At 37.2% G+C, this 20,653-nt stretch overlaps 1 protein-coding gene across 1 annotated transcript; it reads right to left on the reverse strand.

The window, feature by feature from the left end:
* Nucleotides 1–17,435: 17,435 nt before the first annotated feature.
* On the reverse strand, nucleotides 17,436–19,166 carry NPY5R (neuropeptide Y receptor Y5). The gene has a single exon (XM_079920357.1). It carries the CDS (start codon nucleotides 19,037–19,039, stop codon nucleotides 17,669–17,671), a length of 1,371 nt encoding a protein of 456 aa, XP_079776483.1. The 5' UTR covers nucleotides 19,040–19,166; the 3' UTR covers nucleotides 17,436–17,668.
* Nucleotides 19,167–20,653: the final 1,487 nt, after the last annotated feature.

A 20,653-nucleotide genomic window follows, 5' to 3' on the forward strand; every position in this document is an offset into this window, starting at 1 on the left:
GAATAAATTTAACCAGGGCAGTGAAAGATCTGAACACTGAACACTGTAAAACACTGATGAAAAAAATTGAAGAAGACACAAATAAATGGAAAGATACTTTCTGTCCATAGGAACTATTAGGCTTCCTGAATCTGGATGTCTATTTTCTTTCCCAAATTTGGGAGTTTTCTGGTCATTATTTCTTTGAATAATCTTTTAGTCCCCCCTCCCTTTCTCTCCTCAATTTCTGAGACTCCCATGGTGTGTATATTGTTCTGCTGATGGTATCTCTTAAGACCCTTAAGATATCTTCTCTCTTTTTAATTCTTTTTGTTGTTGTTTTTGTTCCTTGGACTGGATTGTTTCAAGTGACTTGTCTTTAAGTCTTCTGATTCTTCCTTCTGTTTGATTTAGTCTGTATTGAACCCCTCTAGTGAATTTTTCAGTTGTTATTGAACTCTTCAGTTCCAAGGTTTCTATTTGGTTCTTCTTATATTTTCTATCTCTTTGTTGAAATGCTCACATTGTTCACATTTTTCTCCTGAGTTCATTGGGCATCTTTACAGTGGTTATTTTGAATTCTCTGTCAGGTAATTCTTATATCACTGTTTCATTAGGGTTGGTTACTGGAGCTTTATCATGTTCCATTTTGGGGACCATATTTCCCTGTTTCTTGTTTTCCTTGACTCTGTGTTGGCCTCTATGCATTAGAAAAAGCAGACACCTCTACCAGTCTTCATGGACTGGTCCCATACAGGATAGAACCATCAACAATCAGCGTGGCAAGAGATTCAGGTTGCCTCTCAGACCTTCTCTGTGTAGGTATATTCTCTGGACTTGTGTGTGTAAATTCCCAACTAGAGGAATTTGCTGGTTTATTTATTTCTTATTTCCAAGAGTTTGTACTCTCTTTCTTCCTCTTGTGTTTATCTGCGGTACTGTGGATCCTCTGGTGCAGCAGCACTCTCCAAACCCTTTTTCCGTTCTCAGTGGCCCCCAGGCATCTAGAGTATGCTGGGTCCTGAGATAGCAGAGACTGAAGCCAGTGCCTTGGATGGTCACCTGAAAAGTCTAAATATTGGATGTATATTTCAGTCTTCTCTTTTCCTCCCCAGAGAAAAGCCAGGAGCTTGGAGTCTTGCTGGAGGTGGATCTCTGGTAGATGATTGCATACTGGTCCAAAGCACCATTATTCTCAGTGATCCCCAGGCATCTGGAGTATGCCATGTCCCCTCAGCACTGCAAGATAGGTGAGACAGAATCCATTCTCTTGGGTAGCCACTGGAAAAGATAGAATAGTGAGCACATGGTCCAAATCTTTCCTCTCCAGGGAGAAGCTAGGATCTGAGGCTTTTCAGCAACTTTCACTGTGCTGAGCCAGGAAGAGGAGCTATGGGAAATGCTTCCCTGCTGGTCCAAACTGCCATCTTTGTTTTCAGTGGTTCTCAGGTGGCTAGAGTATACCAAGTCCTGGCAATTCTCCGAGACAGACACGACAGAAGCCAGTCCCCTGGGCAGCCCTTGAAAAGGGAATTTTGATGTGTGGTCTCTTTCCCTTCCAAGGGTGAAGCTGGGATTTGGAGTTGATCACCTGCTCACTCTACCCTGAGCTGTGGGGAGGAGCTAAGGTGACTGCTTGCACAGTGGTCCAAATCACCATCTTTGTTCTCCCAACCTGAGAGCTCCGAGAGTTCCAGTCAGTGCTCAGATTCAGGCAAGACAGAAGCCAGTTCCTTGGGCAGCCCCCAGGAAAATCCATATGTTAGATGTTGTCTAGTCCTTTCCTTCCTTCCCCAGAGGGAAGCTGGGAACTGGGGGATTTCCTCCCAATCCTATGACTCCATGCCAAGGGGAGGGACTATGGTGAGAGAGTGTCTCAGAATTTCCTACCAGCTCTGATTGGGGCTGGTTTCATACTCACCTGGGCTACAGGAGGCTCTCAACTCATATCTGGATTCCTCATAAAGGGAACTGGTACTTATATTGTTCTTGAATCTGTGTGTTGGTCGGGGGGAAGGAAAAGTTCAGGGCTTTCTATTTTGCCATTTTGCTGATATCATCTCCTCCCCAAAATTAATTTTAACAAGCTTCTATTAATGGGCATTTTGATCATTTGCATTTTTAAGTTATATACAACTTTCCATGAATATCTTATTATTAGTTTTGTGTACATTCCTGTTTATTTCTTTACTAGAATTTCCTGGAATAAATTTTCTGGATTAAAAAATATAAACATTTCTAAAGTTTTTGAAATGTATTTCCAAATTATACTCCTGAAATCCTGCATGGATTTATAGACCTTTGAGAAATGCACAGAGTTAGCAGACAATATTTAAACCATCACTTACTACCTTTTAGGGATTCCTAGGATTAGACACAGGAAAGGCGCCACCATATGGTAGATGAAACAGTTGGGTTGGAAGGAAGGTGGGCAGTGAATCTAAGCCTTAGGACATGAAACTGGTCTTCAGATTGCAGAGAACACAGGCCATGCATATTTTTACGAATTTATTGTGTTCTTGGATTCTTGTGAAAATCTTTTTCTCCTAACATTCCTACCCTGTAACATCATGAAAATCACAATGACATCATCCTGGAAACAAAGGACATGAGCACTCACTCTATAATTTTACTCTTAATAAACCAAACTATGAGAGTCCTCTTTTCTAATCTACTCCATCATTATTGAAACTATTCAGATAAGATGATGGTTAAGAGTCCATTTAGCTTTAGGCCAAAAGTAATTTGCTGTTGGAATTCAGCAGAGATTCTGCTATAACATAGTCTTTTCCTTAGTGTAGGGAAAATTGGACAATTATCACTTTGGGATGATTTTACAGAGAGCTGCCAGAGAGCAGGTGCCTGCCAGCTTTGCAATAATATGGCTATCACGAGCCCAAGTGCCTCTTTCATCTACCTGGAATTTTCTTTGTTTTTCTTTTTCTTTCTCTTGGACCACGCTGAAATTGTATGCTAAAGAGAAAAAGAAAATATTAATGGGAATAATATACAACGCTGAGGAATGTTTCTGCTTTTTAATCAATAGCTCTGTTTAGTCTTTCTCATTTTTTGTTCCATGTTTGGTGCAGAAGTGTGTAAACATTTTTGGCTCTAACCTTGATCTGGAAATTGCAGAAGAAAGGTAAAGAAAAAAAAAGAAAAACAAAAGTATTAATCCATGATTGGAAACCCTTGGCTGATGGGAAAACTCACACATGTCTGGGACACAGTACCACAAAATGAAGTACAGGAGAGAGGAGAACGGATGTCAGTGTTATTTGTAAGTATGTCTATATGTAGCCACCTTATGTGAGCTCTTGTTTTCTTTAATAAAGAGACAATGTGTGTACTCTGAGGGTGCACTAGCATCGGATGTCTGTATTATTTGTGAGTATGTCTATGTATAGCCACCTTATGTGAGCTCTTGTTTTCTTTAATAAAGAGACAATGTGTGCACTCTGAGACTGCATGAGCATCATTCACTTTGTAACTGCTTTCTAGGTCACATCCATAGTTTTATAAGTTCTCAGGCTGTGCCTACTTATATTCATCCTGATGTCATTTGACAGTTACTCCATTTCTTAAATAAAATGATAGTTTATGCTATTCTAGTAGCTACTTGTACTCTTCTGAGAATAATTAGCTGATCTTGCTGTTGCATGTAGTGCTTTTGGGAAACACTTCTAGCACCTTTCTTCAGGACCTGGCATTCTTCACTTTTCACCAGGACAACATGACAAGTTAAGAAGAAGTGGCTAGCGATAATAAATCTTCCAGGTGCTGGCTTTGCTTTACTATGTTTTAAGATACATCCCTTCCCTCACACAAGGTTGCTAGGGTGATATGTGACCTCTTTCTTTAAAAAGTGAACTAAAGCCAGCAAGACTCTTTTTAGAAGAGTAAAAGCACAAGAAGAATTTGAAATGAAGTGTGCAAGAGAAACAAGAAAACTCTAATGGAGTACAGCTGATGCTCTCTTTTCCCAAATAGATAAAAACACCTACAGTGAATAAGAGGTCTTGTGATAAGCAAGTGATTTGTGTCCTCTTGAACTTTTGAATAGATTCTTAATTTTAAGCCATTATATATTTAATTGAAACGTTAGACATATTACTCATTTGTGTGTATGCACTTTCAAAACCCTATGCATTTGCCTCAAAAGAAAAATAATAAAATAATGTAATAAAGGTGATGTGATATTTATTCTGAAACATTAAAATGAAGTTCACTGCCGAGAAAATCAACTGATAACAATAGTAAAGGAACTGTGAAATTTATTTTTATTTTTAATGAAAACTTCATATTCTCCAAGTCAAGTTTTTATTAAAAAAAAATAAAAGAATAAAAAATTCAATATATCTGTACTTCTACTTTTTTTTTTTTCTACTTTTCTTAAAGAAAGAACCATCTATTAAAATAGCTTTGATTAGTCTATTAAAAACAGTGTGAACATACTGTATAGCACAGGGAACTCTACTTAATGCACTGTGGTGACATGAATGGGAAGGAAGTCTAAAAAAGAGGGGATATATGTATATGTATAGCTGATTCACTTTGCTGTACAGTAGAAACTAATACAACATTGTCAAGCAGCTATACTCCAATAAAAAGTAATTTGAAAAAACCAAAAATATGACAATTCCCAAACATGAAAATGTAGATTTTCAGTCAAAATTTTCCACATGGCCATCTGTACTTGGAAATTAATTGGAGAGAAAAGTTGGTAATTCTAGAGAAACACAGCATTAAGAGTACTTCTTTTAAAAAGACCAATAAGGGGCTTCCCTGGTGGCACAGTGGTTAAGAATCTGCCTGCCAATGCAGGGGACACAGGTTCGAGCCCTGGTGTGGGAAGATCCCACATGCCATGGAGCAGCTAAGCCTGTGTGCCACAACTACTGAAGCCCACGTGCCTAGAGCCCGTGCTCTGCAATAGGAGAAGCCACCACAGTGAGAAGCCCCCGCTCGCCGCAACTAGAGAAAGCCAGCATACAGCAACAAAGACACAATGCAGCCAAAAATATAATTAATTAATTAATTAAAAAAAGACTGATAAGTAAATTATTTATTCATTTATTTATTTCAGTTTTTTATGAAAACCATCTGGGAAGCCATCCTCTGGCATCTCTGTCCTGATGCAAGGACCAGCCATCATGTCTTGATGACATCATGCTTTTGTAGTCCTGGTCGGTAATCCCTAGCGTCACTGGTCTCCTCAACATTTTCTGCCCTTTTCTTTAAACCTGAATGGCTTTCTCAGTCCTGAACTGATCATTGCAGCAGCAAATTATAAACAACAATTAGAGTTACAGAGGGGTAGCTTATACATCTTCTCTATTCTAAGAGATGAAGAGAGAAATTTCAGAGCCTCTGGAATTAGCCAAAAATTCTAATGAAGGAATTAACTCTCCTGATGAAGAATTGCAGTCATCATGGAATTTTAGCAAAACAGATGAACAAATAAGATAAAGGATCTGAAAGAAACCAGAGTAGAGGTATTTCCTAGTTTGATACTCCTAACTGTGTCACTATTTCTCTTTTAAACAAGGTTTATTGCTAATACCAGAGAAGTGCTTTTTATTGTTGTTGAATTTTAAACCAAATATGAGCCTGAGTCCACATATCTCAGTCTTTCCTCAGTGAAGTGCAAACAGGCACAGTCCAGAAATCCAAGGGTAAGAAAAAAGAAAACTAACACTTAACACAAGTAACTTAGAGCACTAATGGCAATTAATTTGTAACCAACAATACCTTTCTAGCCTCATCCATTTCATACATAATGTAGTCTGGAGACTTTCAGAGGTTAACCCCCCAATGTTCACCTAAACCCACCTGTACAGTTTTCTGTCTCTCATTCTTCTTCTCCCTCTGAGGTCAACTTAACCTGTTAGACTTACTTCTTAATTATCCCTTAGCTCTCTTTGTTGTATAGGTTCTGCATCACAAACAAAACCAGGCAAAACACAGAATATTACTTGAGTTAGAGATTAGGGCATACAATATGAGTTAACAAAGACACTCTAAATTGAATTAATACATCATTTACCCTCTGTCATCTAAAAGTTGTTATTTTAGGGAAGTAAATACAGTACAACGCTTCAGTAGCGTTTTGCTGTGACGCAGATTTGGATATCACGGGACTGTCGTTTAGAGCACATTCTTACCCCACATCCATGCTCAAATGGGGATAGGCTGGCATATGGGGTTGCTTGGAAGTGACTGCCTTGTGGTTATTTGGGGTGGGACTTTCTCAATTCAAGGTGAGGTCATTTGGGGTCACTAAAGGTTTTACTGTCTTTACTTTGCACATTTATGACCAGGCAATCCAACTGAAAAATAGTGGGGTTTTTTTTACTTACCATTTCACTAACATGACATACATTTTAAGAAATTGAATTTTGTGGACCCCATTTATACTATTATGGTAGGATTTACCTTCAATTGGTTATGTAAACAACACACACTCATTATGAAGAATGAGAGTAGTACAGAAAGACAAGAGAAGAGAGTAAAATCTTCACACCTAGATACAAACAACTGAGATAAATGTTGACTGAACAGTATTCCACACTTCTCTCTATCCAATACCAGGGACTTTATATTTCAAGTAACAAAAAGATTTTTAAATACCATCCTCATAAAGAAAAAGCTACCTGCAATAGATGTATCCTAGTGGTCTTACCTGGACTACAAGGTAATAAACTTCTATCACAGACTGTCGTGTAAGAAGGGTCATCGTCTCTCTGTGAGCATCAAATAAAATCAGAGCTATGGGCTGTAAGCTTACAGTCTGGTACCCAGCTCATCTCAATAAAGTTTTTAGGTTGTTAGTGTCAGACTCCAAAATAAGGAAGGCTTCCAGAATGAAGAAGGCATAGGCTCCAAATGAGAGTAGAGGTCAATATCCTCGAGCCCAGGAATCAGCAAACAAGCAGAACTGCAGCCCTTACAACATGGAGCTTGAGCTGGCCCCCTGTGGTCTGGGTGCTGTACCTCTTCCAGCATGTTCTCCCTGCCCGTGGGGTGAATAATTTTCCACCTGCCCATAATCCTTATGGAGTTTAATTACCCCCCCTATATATGCAATAGTAAATTAGATGGGGATCAACTCAGTTGTTTTATTTAGGACAAGGAGGTACCAGATTTTTCTTAAAAAGTAAACATAGGATGCAACCAAGAGAGAGCAGGGGTCTTGAACTTAGACTGCTGAGTCTCAAATCCCATCACTGCTATTAGCCAGCTGTTGACATGTGTAAGCAATTTAGTCTTCTAAGTCTCAGCTTCTTCATCTCTAAAATGAGGATAACATCTCATTAAGTTGTGCTACAATCAAAAAATGGGCAGAACACCTAAATAGCTCCAAAGAAGAAATACAGATGGCCAATAGGCACATGAAAAGATGCTCAACATTGCTAATTATTAGAGAAATGTAAATCAAAACTATGATGAGGTGTCACCTCACACCAGTCAGAATGGCCATGATCAAAAAAATCCACAAACAATAAATGCTGGAGAGGGTCTAGAAAAAAGAGAACCCTCCTACATTTTTGGTGGGAATGTAAGTTGGTGCAGCCTTTATGGAAAACTGTATGGAAGTTACTCAAAAAACTAAAAATAGAATTATCATATGATCCAGTAATTCTGCTCCTGGGCATATATCCAGACAAAACTATAATTCAAAATGATACATGCACCCCTATGTTCATAGCAGCACTATTCACAATAGCCAAGGCATGGAAATAACCTAAGTGTCTGATGACAGATGAATGGATAAAGAAGATGTGGTACATATATAAAATGGAATACTACTCAGCCATAAAAAAGAATGAAATAATGCCATTTACAGCAACATGGATGGACCTAGAGATTACCATACTAAGTGAAGTAAGTCAGAAAGAGAAAAGACAAATATCATATGATATCACTTATATGTGGAATCTAAAATATGACACAAATGAACCTACCCATGAACAAGAAACAGACTTGCAGATATAGAGAACAGACTTGTGGTTGCCAAGGGGGAGGGGATGCGGGAGTGGTGGAGTGAGAGGTTGGAATGAGCTTATATATAATAAGCTATTATATATGCAATAGATAAACAACAAGGTCCTACTGTATAGCGCAGGGAACTATATTCAATAACCTATGATAAACCATAATGGAAAAGGATATAAAAAAAGAATGTATATATATATATATATATATATATATATATAAAAAACTGGATCACTTTGCTATACAGCAGAAACTAACACAACATTGTAAATTAACTATACTTCAATAAAAAATAAATAAAATGAGGATAACATCTCATTAAGTTGTTGTCACAATTAACTAGAGCAACAAACGTTAAAATTCAGTTTAATTTCAACAAGTGTTAATATCCCTATAGTTCATCTTAATCTCTTTCCCTTGTTTCAGATTTCTGATTAATGCCATTATACTGCAAGAACATAATATGACATATCTCCGTTGAGAAAGTTGGGTCAGATTACCCAGATGGTTAGGTACGACTGGAAAAATAAACTATGTCTCCCAACCTCCCTGTCCATTTCTCTATCCTCTGAGGTATATTATTTATTTTAAGGGTCCTTTCACTCTCCTTCAGTCACTCTTAAGAGTAGGTTCTCTTCTAACTTACTGGTGAAAAAGACTGCTTTTAGCTTCACAGCATGAAAGAGGAAGAAATCTTCTGTGGCTTGCCCAGGTAGTGAACCCAGCGGTTTCTTAGAAAAATAATTCAATGTGTCCTAACAGGTAAAATTCATTCATGTGTGTCTAGTCCTCAGGAAAGGAAGGTCCCAGATCATTAAATGAGAAGCAGGGAAGCTTACCAGGGTCAGGACAGTCTGATTACCAGCAGGTTAAAGATGCTGAAGAGGAGAAAATCCAGGGTTTCCATATTTCTGAACAGTAAAATTCATAGTCTTGCTGGGTTCTGGTGAGGACACCCATGTAGCCAGTTTTGAACAGCTTTTTGTAGAAAACTCCAAGTGGTATTTTTGTGATGACAAGCACATGAGACCTTGTTTCTATATATGGACTTAAAAGTCACAACTACAACCACAGAATGCATTTTGAGAATATAAGTTTATCAATAAGAAGTTAATCCACAGGATCAAGGTGAGTGTACAGAGACTGCAGACACTTTCCGGAATTCTTTTGTCCTTTAGACATCCTCCATGCATTGTGCTCATTTGTTCAATGCTGACCTTTAGAAGTTTGGAATTGCAGAGTCAATTTTCTGTAAGAGTAGAGGTGGAGGTCGAGGTGGAGGTGACTGCAATAGTGTTATCATTTCCTAACCCAGGCACCCTATCCAGAACTTTCCATACCCTCACATATTTAATCTTTACAATGCTTAACAGCAGCGATAAGACAATAGCTACCATAGATTGTAGGCTTCTTATGTACAGAAACTCTTCTAAGTTTCTTCTACACACAATCTCCTTTAATTTTCATTTGAATTCTGTAAGGTGAGTATCATTTTCTACTTTACAGATGCAGAAACTTACTTTCAGAGGTGCTAACAATGTAAGTAACTCACCAGAGGTGTGAACGTATTCTGTGTATTTACACAGTTTGTCATTGGTGCAGCTGAAATTTAAATGCATATCCATGTGAACACACAGCCTGAGCCTGGTTTTCGTCATTATGTTATACTGCGTAATTCAGACATATTTTATTATTGCCTTTGTCATTAATAACATACTTTTTATTTAGGTTCTACTCATTGTAGCAAGCATATTACTAGATGCTTTATTATGTTATCTTGATTACTGCTCACACTTACCTATATTATTGCTTTTATCCCTATTTAATAGATCAGGATACTGAGTTTCAGAAAAATGGGGTCCTCAGGGCAAGTTTACACATTAGTTGAATGACTCTTGTGAGATACTGATCCAGACCTGTGTTGGTCCATAGTCTATGTCCTTTCCACCAAACTTGACTGCTAAACAACCTAGGGAAAAAAAAATAATGGTGACTGCATCCTTCTTTAGGTATAAGATATCTAGTAACATAGTTAAAATAACTGTTTGGTAAATCTCTAAAACTAATATGTCATATTAATTGTGAAATCATTGAGCTGCACTGACATACAAAGAGAAAGCAAATTCCCAAATGCTGGCACTATCTTTTCAATCCTGCCCTATTTAGTTGCCACTAATCATTAAAACCTCTGTCTGATTATGTTTAAAATACCCACCCCTCAAATTTCACCTCATAAATTCAGGTGAAGTGAATAAGACATATATTGTATTTTGTTGGAATGATAACTTAGACACTGTATGTAGTGTTACAGGGGTGACATGACAAGTCATTTATTTACCTAATTTTAGGTTTTGCATACCAAAGATAGGTTTGGTTGTGTGCATAGAAAATAAATATGAATACTTTCCCCCTGAGATTGGCAAAAAGACAAGGATGCTTGCAATTGTCAAATCTATTAACATTACACTGGAGGACAAGCTAGTGTCATGTGTCAAGGACAGTAAACAAAATGTATGAGGATGGGAAAGGAAGAAATAAAACTGTCAGTATTTGCAGACAACATTATGGTATCTCTAGAAAATCCAAAATAATCCACATATAAATCATTAGAATTTATAAGCAAAATTAGTACATTGACTGGTTAGAAAATCAGTATAAAAACGATATCTTTATATACCAGCAATAAACAGTTCAAAAATGAAATGTTTACAATTTTATAATTAACACTGAAAATAACTTTCAAAAACACCAAATACTTAGGAATAAATCTAAAGGAAATCATGCAAAACTTCTATACTGAGAACTACAACACGTAGCTGAGAGAATTTAGACTACTTAAGTAAATATGAATTTGAAAATTTAATATTGTAATGATGATAATTCCACTAAACTGATTTATAGATCTATTGCAATCCTACTCATTATTCATAATAACATAATAAAATATATTACTTTATTATTGTATTCTGGTGTGGAAGTTCTAAAATTTATTATAGAAATACAAAGGGCAAAGACAAATCAAGGTGAAGAACAAATCTGAAGAACTTACCGACAAAACATCAACTCTTATCAAATCTATGGGGAAAGTATGGCCTTTTCAATAGTGTTGGGTCAATGGAATACCCATATGGGGAAAAATAAATCTCAGGCCATACTCAAAAATAATTCCAGGTGAATTGTGGTTGTACAAGTGAAAGGCAAATCAATAAAGCTTTTAGATGAAAACATATAAGATCTTTGTGACCTTAAGGCAAAATTTCTCAATCAGACCATAAAAGCAACTTACCATAAAGGAGAAGAGCGATCAATTCAAATTAACTAAATTAAGAACTTCTATTAAATAAAAGCGTGAAAAGACAAACCACAAAATGAGAAACCAAGGAAGGTACATATTCATAGGAAGAATGTATAAAGAGCAATAACTCAATAAATAAAGACAGACCACCCAATGTAGAAATGGAAAAAACCTGGACAGGCTTTTCACAAAAAAGAATATCTAAATAACTGACAAACATGAAAAATGTGTTACTCTACTAATAATCAAAGAACTGCAGATTAAAACTACAATGTAATAACACTAGACACTTTCAGGAATGGCTAAAATTTAAAATAAAAACATAAAAATGAAAAGTCTGACAATACCCAGTGCAGGCAATGATCTGGAGCAAATAGAACTCTCAGATGCTGCAGGGCTGGTGGGAAGGTACACCTGTACAATCACTTTGGAAAACTCTTTAGCAGTATCAACCAAAGCTGATCATGTGTACAGCCTAAGATCCAGCAATTCTATTGCTGAGTATATACTCAATCAAAATGTGTAAGATACATTCAGGTGCAAAAATATTCCTAGCAGTGCTATTTGGAATAGTCCAAACCGGAAACAAGCTGAATATCCATCAGTTCTAGAATGAATAAATAAATTGCCCTATAGTCAACCAATGAGATACAACAACATTGAAAATAAACTCCTAATACACACAGTGAGATGAATGAATCTCACATGTATAATGTGAACAAAGAAGTAGACACAAAAGAGAAACTATATGATTTCATTTTGCAAAGTTCAAAAATGAGTAAAAATAATCTACAGTAATAGGAGTCAGAAGAGTGATACCTTGGAGGAGAAGGCAGGTGTTGTAACAAGGATAAGGTAAGCTTCTGGGTGCCAGAAAGCTACTCTCACTTGATCTGAGTGGTGATCCTACGGATGTGCTCCTTTTGTGAAAATTAATTGAACTGTACACCCATGATTTATATATGAATGCTAGACTTCAGCAAAAAATAAGTCAATGGAAACAAACAAAACCAAGAGTTTGGTCTTTTAAGATGGAAAATCCTGTGGAATGTTTGATGTACAATAAACTAGATAAGGTACCTGTACAACATTAGGTAAGGAGATAGTGTAATCAGACTCAGAAAAAAAAGTTTTAATTGTAAGAAAAAATATATATAAATTAGTTTGAATATTTTTTAAACTAGATATCTTTTTAAAAAAATGTGATCGAGAGAAAATCTGAATAGTCTAAAACCAGAAAAAATATGAAAGTTTGTAGAAAATTAACTCCTTCAAGGGCAAAAAAGCAACCCCTTCAAGGGTTCTGGGTCTAGATGGATGTAAGGTTTTATACAACCTAAGGTAGCACATTATAAAAAATTATGAAAAGTATTACAACTAATTAATTAATTAATATATTAATAATATAGTTTATATTATTATAAAATATTGATAAATTAAATATTTGTTTCACAATTTTTTGCCAAACATGATATTTATTGAAACAAAAATAAAATTTTATATATATATCAGAGACAAAGCATCAATGGAACCAATCCAGAAAAACTGTTCTAATTGTCCAGGCCTTCTTGTCGTCCAACCTAAAGAGGGGTAACTGGTGTTTGTCTTTTCCCTTCAAGGCTCTGGAGTTAGCAGCTTTATAGATAAGGGGCGTCTTGATCATAAACCTGAATGCATTTGCACAAAACAATAGACTTAGCCTATCCCTTTCTGCCTCAAATCCTTGTGCTCACTTCTCTTCCTTAGTAATGAATATCCTTTATGGCATTTTTTTTTTCCAGATTAGGACACTGTTATCTGCATTAAAAACCTGTTTAGGCAGATACTCTTTCTCCTCAGTGATTTTCTTAATGATGTCTTGGAACTCATCTGCTGCCTCTTGGTCAGCAGAAGTTTCTTCTCCTGTTATCTTGACATTTTTAAAGCCAAACCTCTTTCTAAAATTATCAAGCCATCCTTTCCTGGCATTAACTTCTCCAGTTTTAGACGCTTCACCTTCCTTTGGCTTTAACTTTTCATACAATGACTTCATGTCAGTCTATAGCTGTGCCTTTCTTTTTATTTATTTATTTATTGTTATTATTTATTTTTGGCTGCGTTGGGTCTTCGTTGCTGCCCGCAGGCTTTCTCTAGTTGTGGCGAGTAGGGGCTACTCTTTGCTGTGGTGCATGGGGCCTCTCACAGCAGTGGTCTCTCCTGCCACGGAGCACGGACTCCAGGCGTGCGGGCCTCAGCAGTTGTGGCACGTGGGCTCAATTGTTGTGGCTCGCGGGCTCCAGAGCACAGGCTCAGTCGTTCTGGCGCAGGGCTTGGTTGTTCCATGGTATGCGGGATCTTCCCGGATCACGGCTCGAACCCGTGTCCCCTGCATTGGCAGGCGGACTCCCAACCACCGCGGCACCAGGGAAGCGCAGGTGTGCCTTTCTTATAGCAATCTTACAATCTTTACACAAAAAAGCTGTAATTTTAACATGAGATAAAAAGATACTTCACAAGAAGTGCAAGTTTTGTGTGCCTGTTGACATAGCTGTAGCAACAGCCTCATGAATTTCCTTTTCTTTGTTTAAAAGGTCCTTAAACTGGATTCATTTATCTTGAAGTGGTGGGCAACCACAGCTGCAGACCTCAATCTATGGTACATATCAAGTAATTCAACTTTTTCTTATAGTGTCATGACTTTTCTCTGCCTCTTGGGAGCACTTCCAATAACACTAGTGGTACTTCTTATGGATTTACGGTTATTCATGGTTTATGCTATCGCACTAAGCAAGGTGAAAAACATGCGAGAAGTGTGACTGATCACTTTTTACTGTGATATGCAATTTACCGGACAAAAGAACTGCTCACATGGAGATAATGAGTGTCACATGGTTAAGAGGACGGTGGCTGCAAAATTGCTACATATGCACTATGGTTAATTTTATGCAGTTATGATATAAAACTGCATCTTTACCTTCGTTTACATTTCTCTCGACTATGAATAGTGCCATGTACAGTCTGCATTTGTGTGCATAGGTTTTGTTAAATTTTAACTCTAATAGATTTGTGTGTATTTTATGGTAGCAAATGATAAAATAGACTAGTATCTACATATATTTTATGCATTCATGACACCTAACTTTTTCTTAATTTTTTTCTTTTCTTTTTTTGCTATTTCTATCTAGGATGTGCAGTTCATCTGCGACTTTATTCAAATTGTCACAAAATTTTTTCCAATATATTTATTGAAAAACATCTACATATAAGTGGATCTCCAAAAATTTTTGCAATATATTTACTGAAAAAGTCCACATATAAGTGGATCTGCTTAGTTCAAACCTGTGCTGTTTGGAGCAACTGTATCCATGGAAGAAATTATTATTCATAATAACCTTCTAAAACAATTAATCCCCCTCTTAATGACTTCTATTCACCAATCCATTTAAACTTCTCTACTTACTTAGTTATTAATTAATTATTAATTATTCTTCTTAATTATTAAGAACATTCAGTCATTTCTGGTTAGGGAAGATAAATGGCTACCTTTCAGTTCAATAGTTTAAGAGCCCCAAATTAGTTTATCCAGTTTAACTAAACTCATTTATCAGCAACCATAAAATCTGTGGAGTTTGACACTTATTGTACATTTGCTAGTGTAAGTTACTCTAACAGGATAAAATACCTCTTTATGTGTTTATATTTGCCCTTGTCGGTGGGTTTTCCCCCTTTGGCCACTGAAGTTAAACCTTGAAGTCACTGCCCTAGTGAAAAATTTAAAATTTCTTTTAAATAAGAAGTCATTCTTCAACTTAGACTTTTTTGTTTTGGGTCTGAGGTGAGACAATAGTCTTAAATCCAAGCATTTAAAGGGGAAAAGGGTTTTAAATCACAAAAGCTTCCTTTTCCAAATACAAACCTTGATATTCTGAACACAGTTTTACCGTAAGCCAAGCCGTAGTGCAGAGAAATATAAAGATTTTATTAGCAAGGGACATTCTTAGTCGGCAGAAAGCAGCAGAAGCCCTTAGAATAAGAAGAAGGAAAGAAAGAGAAAAGCAAAAGTGAACCAAAGTTTCTTCGCTTTTTTTTTCTGCTCTCCTATCAAAACTTGGGGAGGACACTCATATAACCCCAGGTAGATTAGAGGGAAGCTAAAAGCAGTGGTGGCTTTACCTAGTTTCATGTTTGAAAATCGAGAAAGGAACTGGAAAGCAGATGCTTTGGCAGCAACATGAGGTGAACAACACTGTGGACAGGGTGGCTTGTAGCGTTTGGGCAGAGAAGGCCTGGGGAAGTCCATGCTGCCTCAGTTCTAGGTGAGCTACGTGAGCCGTAAGCATTCATACTGGAATGATGCGGAATATTTCCTGCCGTATCAATAAACAAAAGATGTCACCGTCGTCAGTGATTGCAGCCACTTCCTACAGCGAGCCCTGAGGGGACTCCCAAGGAAAGAATACCTGCCAGGTAGCAGCCATCAGACTGCAGCCACTGTGAGCCCCGAGGAAACTCAGGATGTGAAAACACAGGATACGGCCCCAGAGAGCTGAGGTGCATCTCAAAGGAATGATTTCGGTGAGCACAGACTCTTGCATGTTCCCATATATAGAAAAGTGCTAAATTCCTTAACTTGAGATTTCTGGTTTTCTTTAATTAACAAGAATATTTTTATGCTCCCTTTGCCCTTTGCTGCAAACCTTCTCTATATCCTCACTCTTTGCCCACCGCCTCCTGAGAGCGGTTCTCTCAGGGTTACTTGAGAGTCTGCCTCCCGGGCTTGAAGTCCTAAAACTTCCCGTCGAATAAAACAGAACTCTCAACTCTCAGGTTGTGAATATCTTTATAGTCGACAATACCTTTCTGAAGAGTTCTTGGTGATAAAGTTCCTGAAGTGTCCCCGGCCTTGGCAGGGACAAGACCCCACAGAGCAGACAGCCCAGGCTCAGGACAAACTGGGAAACGTGGTGGAGATTCAGAGGGACCTTACAGCCAGTGAGTTTACATCAGCAGGGGTGGAGAACGCGGGGGCTGAACCCTCAGGCCTGGACCCTGCTGAGAATAGACCATACATTCTACAACACACGGAGAAGCTGATGGAACAGAGAGACCAGGCAAGACAGTTACCTCTCACCTGGAGCTGGGCAGGAGCCAGCAGAGGACATGTGGGGACCAGCACCATCTTCTGCTTCCCCTATGTGTAGGCCTTGCCTAGGGAAGCAGGAGAGGCCCGAAAAAAAGCCCCCGTAGAGAGTCTGGACTTTCAATTGACTAAACAATGACCAGAGTTACCTACTGTTTGAAAACTTAAACGGTTTCTTGTTTTGCTCAGTTGTTTTCCCTTATGAACAGGAATCCATACAGGAGACGGTTAAATCAGAGAAAGGAACTGAAGACAGCATTATTATTTTGCACATCTGAGCCTCATGTGAAAACATTCATTATTTTCAGGGACTTAGTTCTATAAAAAACTGACTAAAACAAATAAAAAGCTCCACTTGAAAAGACTGACTTCAATCTAGTAAGATAGCATATGAGACCTCAGTACTGAAATGGCATAAAGTATATTAATCATTCTTCATCTTGGCCAAAAACATTAACTAAACTTTTTTCCCCCTGTAGACACTTCAAGTATTCTTTACAATTATTTAATACTTGGAAATATAGATTCCATTTATATTTCAAATTTTAGAATATAAAAGATGTATATGAAACAATCTTTGTTTGATAGCTTAATGTCATGGTATAAGTCTAGAAAAGATTTAAAATCTATTTTTATTGGATAAATTAACTGTGTATTACTAGGATAGTGGGGAATAAATTGACAATTTGACCAATCATCAATAATAGGATATAAAAATTTTCCTTTAGAGGTTCTAAAACTGTACCCAATGTTGACATTTAATTTATGACTTAGGCATATATCTGTCACTTAGTTATGGTTTGCTGGTCATATTAAAGTTTTCTGTATTGTCAGAAACTAACTATTAAGAAATCTGTGAAGTAAAAATGAAGATTATTAGATGTTCCTCATACCTGAAATTAAATGTCTTAGGAGAAATGGTTTTGCTTATAATTTTGAACAAAAAATACTGAGATGGTTAAATATAACTTTTATTTTAAACAAGAACTTACAATTCATCGGTTTACAGGACAAGCTGAAATGGAAGGTAATATAACTACTCTTTAAAATGAAATTACAGATTGGATTGACAATGACTTTATACAACTAAATGAATTTATCATATTATAACATGTTAAAGTTATCTTCCATATATTAGGAACTGATATCCAAATCCAGCGTTCTTACACATAAATTAAATTCTGTAAGTTAACAAAATTTGTTGATTATACATATACAGTCACTGTGAATATATTTTAGATGATCCCCATACTTGTACTTTCCTTGGAAAACATTGAGAATTATGACATATGAAGACAGCGTATAAGGGACCTTAAGTCGGCTTTGATCCCATTATTAAGAAATCCATATAGAATTGGATTAAGACAGCAGGACATCATGCCTAGCAAGTGACAGATGCAATACACCAACTTGAAATGCCTGTTTGAAATCAGGCTATCGTTAAAATCGGTCACCACATGGAAAAGGTGCAGAGGCATCCAGCTCACTGCAAACACTAGTATCAAGATGGTCAGTCTGTAGAACACACTTCGAGATCTTTTTTTTAATCTCATGATAGAACAGTTTACTCTCATCTCATGAACATCTGAGTTTTCTTCCGCTTTCACCTCAAAGCAAGTGGGGACCCCTGGTATAAACTTACGGGATGAAGGGGGCTGACTTTTCCCAGAGCCCGAGTGTTCTGGAAGCCTTCTTGAGCGGTTCTCTGGAGGAGGTCTCGCCGGAGCAGGCAGCACACATGCTGTCTTCTTGCTGTACCTCCTTCTGTGCTTTCTGATGAACGAATAGCTCCATTTCCGGCTGCTGGAGACCCTCACCTGAGGCCCACTCTTTTTGGAAGGATGGAGAGTTAAGTTGATCATCTCATTTTCTTCTAGTTGGTTTTCTTGGTTGGACAATCCACAGCTTATACTCCTGCAGACACTGGTATGACTTACAGTTAGACAAACTAAGGGCAGAATATACTGAACGAGCAATAAAGAGATAGTGAAAGCAATTCGGTATGCATCGGATGGCCATGACTCGACACATAAATACCTGCTGCTGAGCAACGCTGAACCAAATGTCTCCTGAAGTTCCACAAGGCTGTGAAACACTGGGAGGGGAGAACACATTGCAAAGCCTAGTGTCCAGACAGTAGCGATCAGGAAATAGCCATGATTTGCTGTTAAATGATTAGATACAGGATGCTTTATCATATGATACCTGACGATGGCGATAGATATTAAAATTAAAGTGGAAACCAGAACTGTCACACATTGAAGGAAAGGCATAATATGACACATGACCCTGCCAAACATCCACTGATCCAGCAAGACAGAGGTCAGTGTGAAAGGTGAGCAAAACAGCACAACCAAGATATCGGAGAAGGCCAGATTCCCAATGAGGAAGTTGACCGTTGTCTTCTGATTTCGCTTCCTCATGAGAGCCATTAAAATAAGTAGATTCCCCATAAAACCAAGAAGACTTACAAACGTATAGAGTCCAATCAGAAAATACTGCAAGTCATCGACACTGCTTTTGTAGTCATCCCAGACTGGGAAGTCAGAATTCCGAGTGGCAGCAGTATTGTTCTCTGCAGCAAATGTCTTGTTATAATAATCCTTGAGCTCTGAAGCCATATTATTCTCCTGCTTGGAATAAAAAGACATTAGTTAGCAACTCGAAAAAAAACTCCATGACTACTATAAATTAATCCATTGAGAAGGAAACATTATACCATGTGTTCCCATTACCTTATTCATTTACTAAAAAGTTTAGGGAAGTCTTTAACTGGCAACAAGTACAGTGTAAATGTCAACCAATAACAATTACAGTAAGTGTAAATCTATCATCACTTCTATGGTGTGTTGACTCGTGTTAAAATAGCAGAACTTTTTTTTTTTAATTTATGTATAAATAATGTAAGGGACAGAAAAGACAAATGTGGATAAGAACTTCAAGATTATAATAGCTAATTAATATTGTTCCCCAGTCAAGGTACCTGATACATGTTGTAGTCATATAATCTTACCTTAAACATTCCTTCCTCTCTTACATCAATCAAGGTCAAACTTAAAAGTCACCTGCCCTAAAGTGTTCCTTCATCTGTTCAACTGGAACCTTTTGGAACCTCCATGTATTTCTGTTTATAGCTGTCTGATGCTACATGACACAATTTGCTTTGCACTGCAATTATAATAAAAATCAGTATACCTTATTTATGTATAAGCAATGGAAAAGTGAAACTGTGTTTTACTCACTGTGGTATCTACCATAAAACATGGCACAGTAACTTCACCATGGAAAGTGTTAAATAAATATATGTGGGAAAATGAAAAATTCAAACAAAAATAAATATTTATGGGGAAATGAGAAATTCAAACAAAAAGCTAATATCCTAAATATATCCAGTTCATATAATCTTCAGATTTGAGCTTCTCAAGTGTAGAAACACTATTCCATGACCTACATGTATAGAGTAGGCACTCAATAAATGTTTACCACATGGTACTGTTGACTATGTGAACACAATTGGATGGCAAAATCATTTCATGACTAATTCTCAGTCCTCTGAGAGGTGCAGATTACCATGAATTAAACCACTAAGCAGCTGGCTACTGGTGTTTTTAAAAACAAAATTTATCTGTTTATTTTTTAATTTAAAAATTGAAAGTAGATTTCAGCATTAAAAAGATTAAATAAATTCATATTTTTTAAGGAAGATAACACGGCATAAAGTTAAATGTAGAAGTGATACTAATATAACATCCCATAATAAGTTTTTTCACCTCAAGGAAATTAATAATGTAATATTAATACCACAATGATATTACTTTTATTTTTACTCTTTTTTAATTGGAGTATAATTGCTTTACAATGTTGGGTTACTTTCTGCTGTACAGTGAAGTGAATCAGATATATGTATACATATATCCCCTCCCTCTTGGACCTCCCTCCCACCCCCCCCATCCCACCCAACCAGGTCATCACAGAGCACCGAGCTGAGCTCCCTGTGCTATACAGCAGTTTCCCACTAGCTATCTAGTTTACACATGGAAGTGTATTTATGTCAAACCTAATCTCCCAATTCATCCCACTCTCCCCTTCCCCCTCTGTGTCCACATGGCTGTTCTCTACCTCTGTGTTTCGATTCCTGCCCTGCAAATAGGTTCATCTGTACTATTTTTCAAGATTCCACATATATGCATTAAGACACAATATTTGTTTTTCTCTTTCTGACTTACTGACTTACAGCACCATTTATTAAAGAGGCTGTCTTTTTT

Source organism: Stenella coeruleoalba (assembly GCF_951394435.1).
Source record: "Stenella coeruleoalba genome assembly, chromosome: 4".
NCBI classification, from domain to species: Eukaryota; Metazoa; Chordata; class Mammalia; order Artiodactyla; family Delphinidae; genus Stenella; species Stenella coeruleoalba.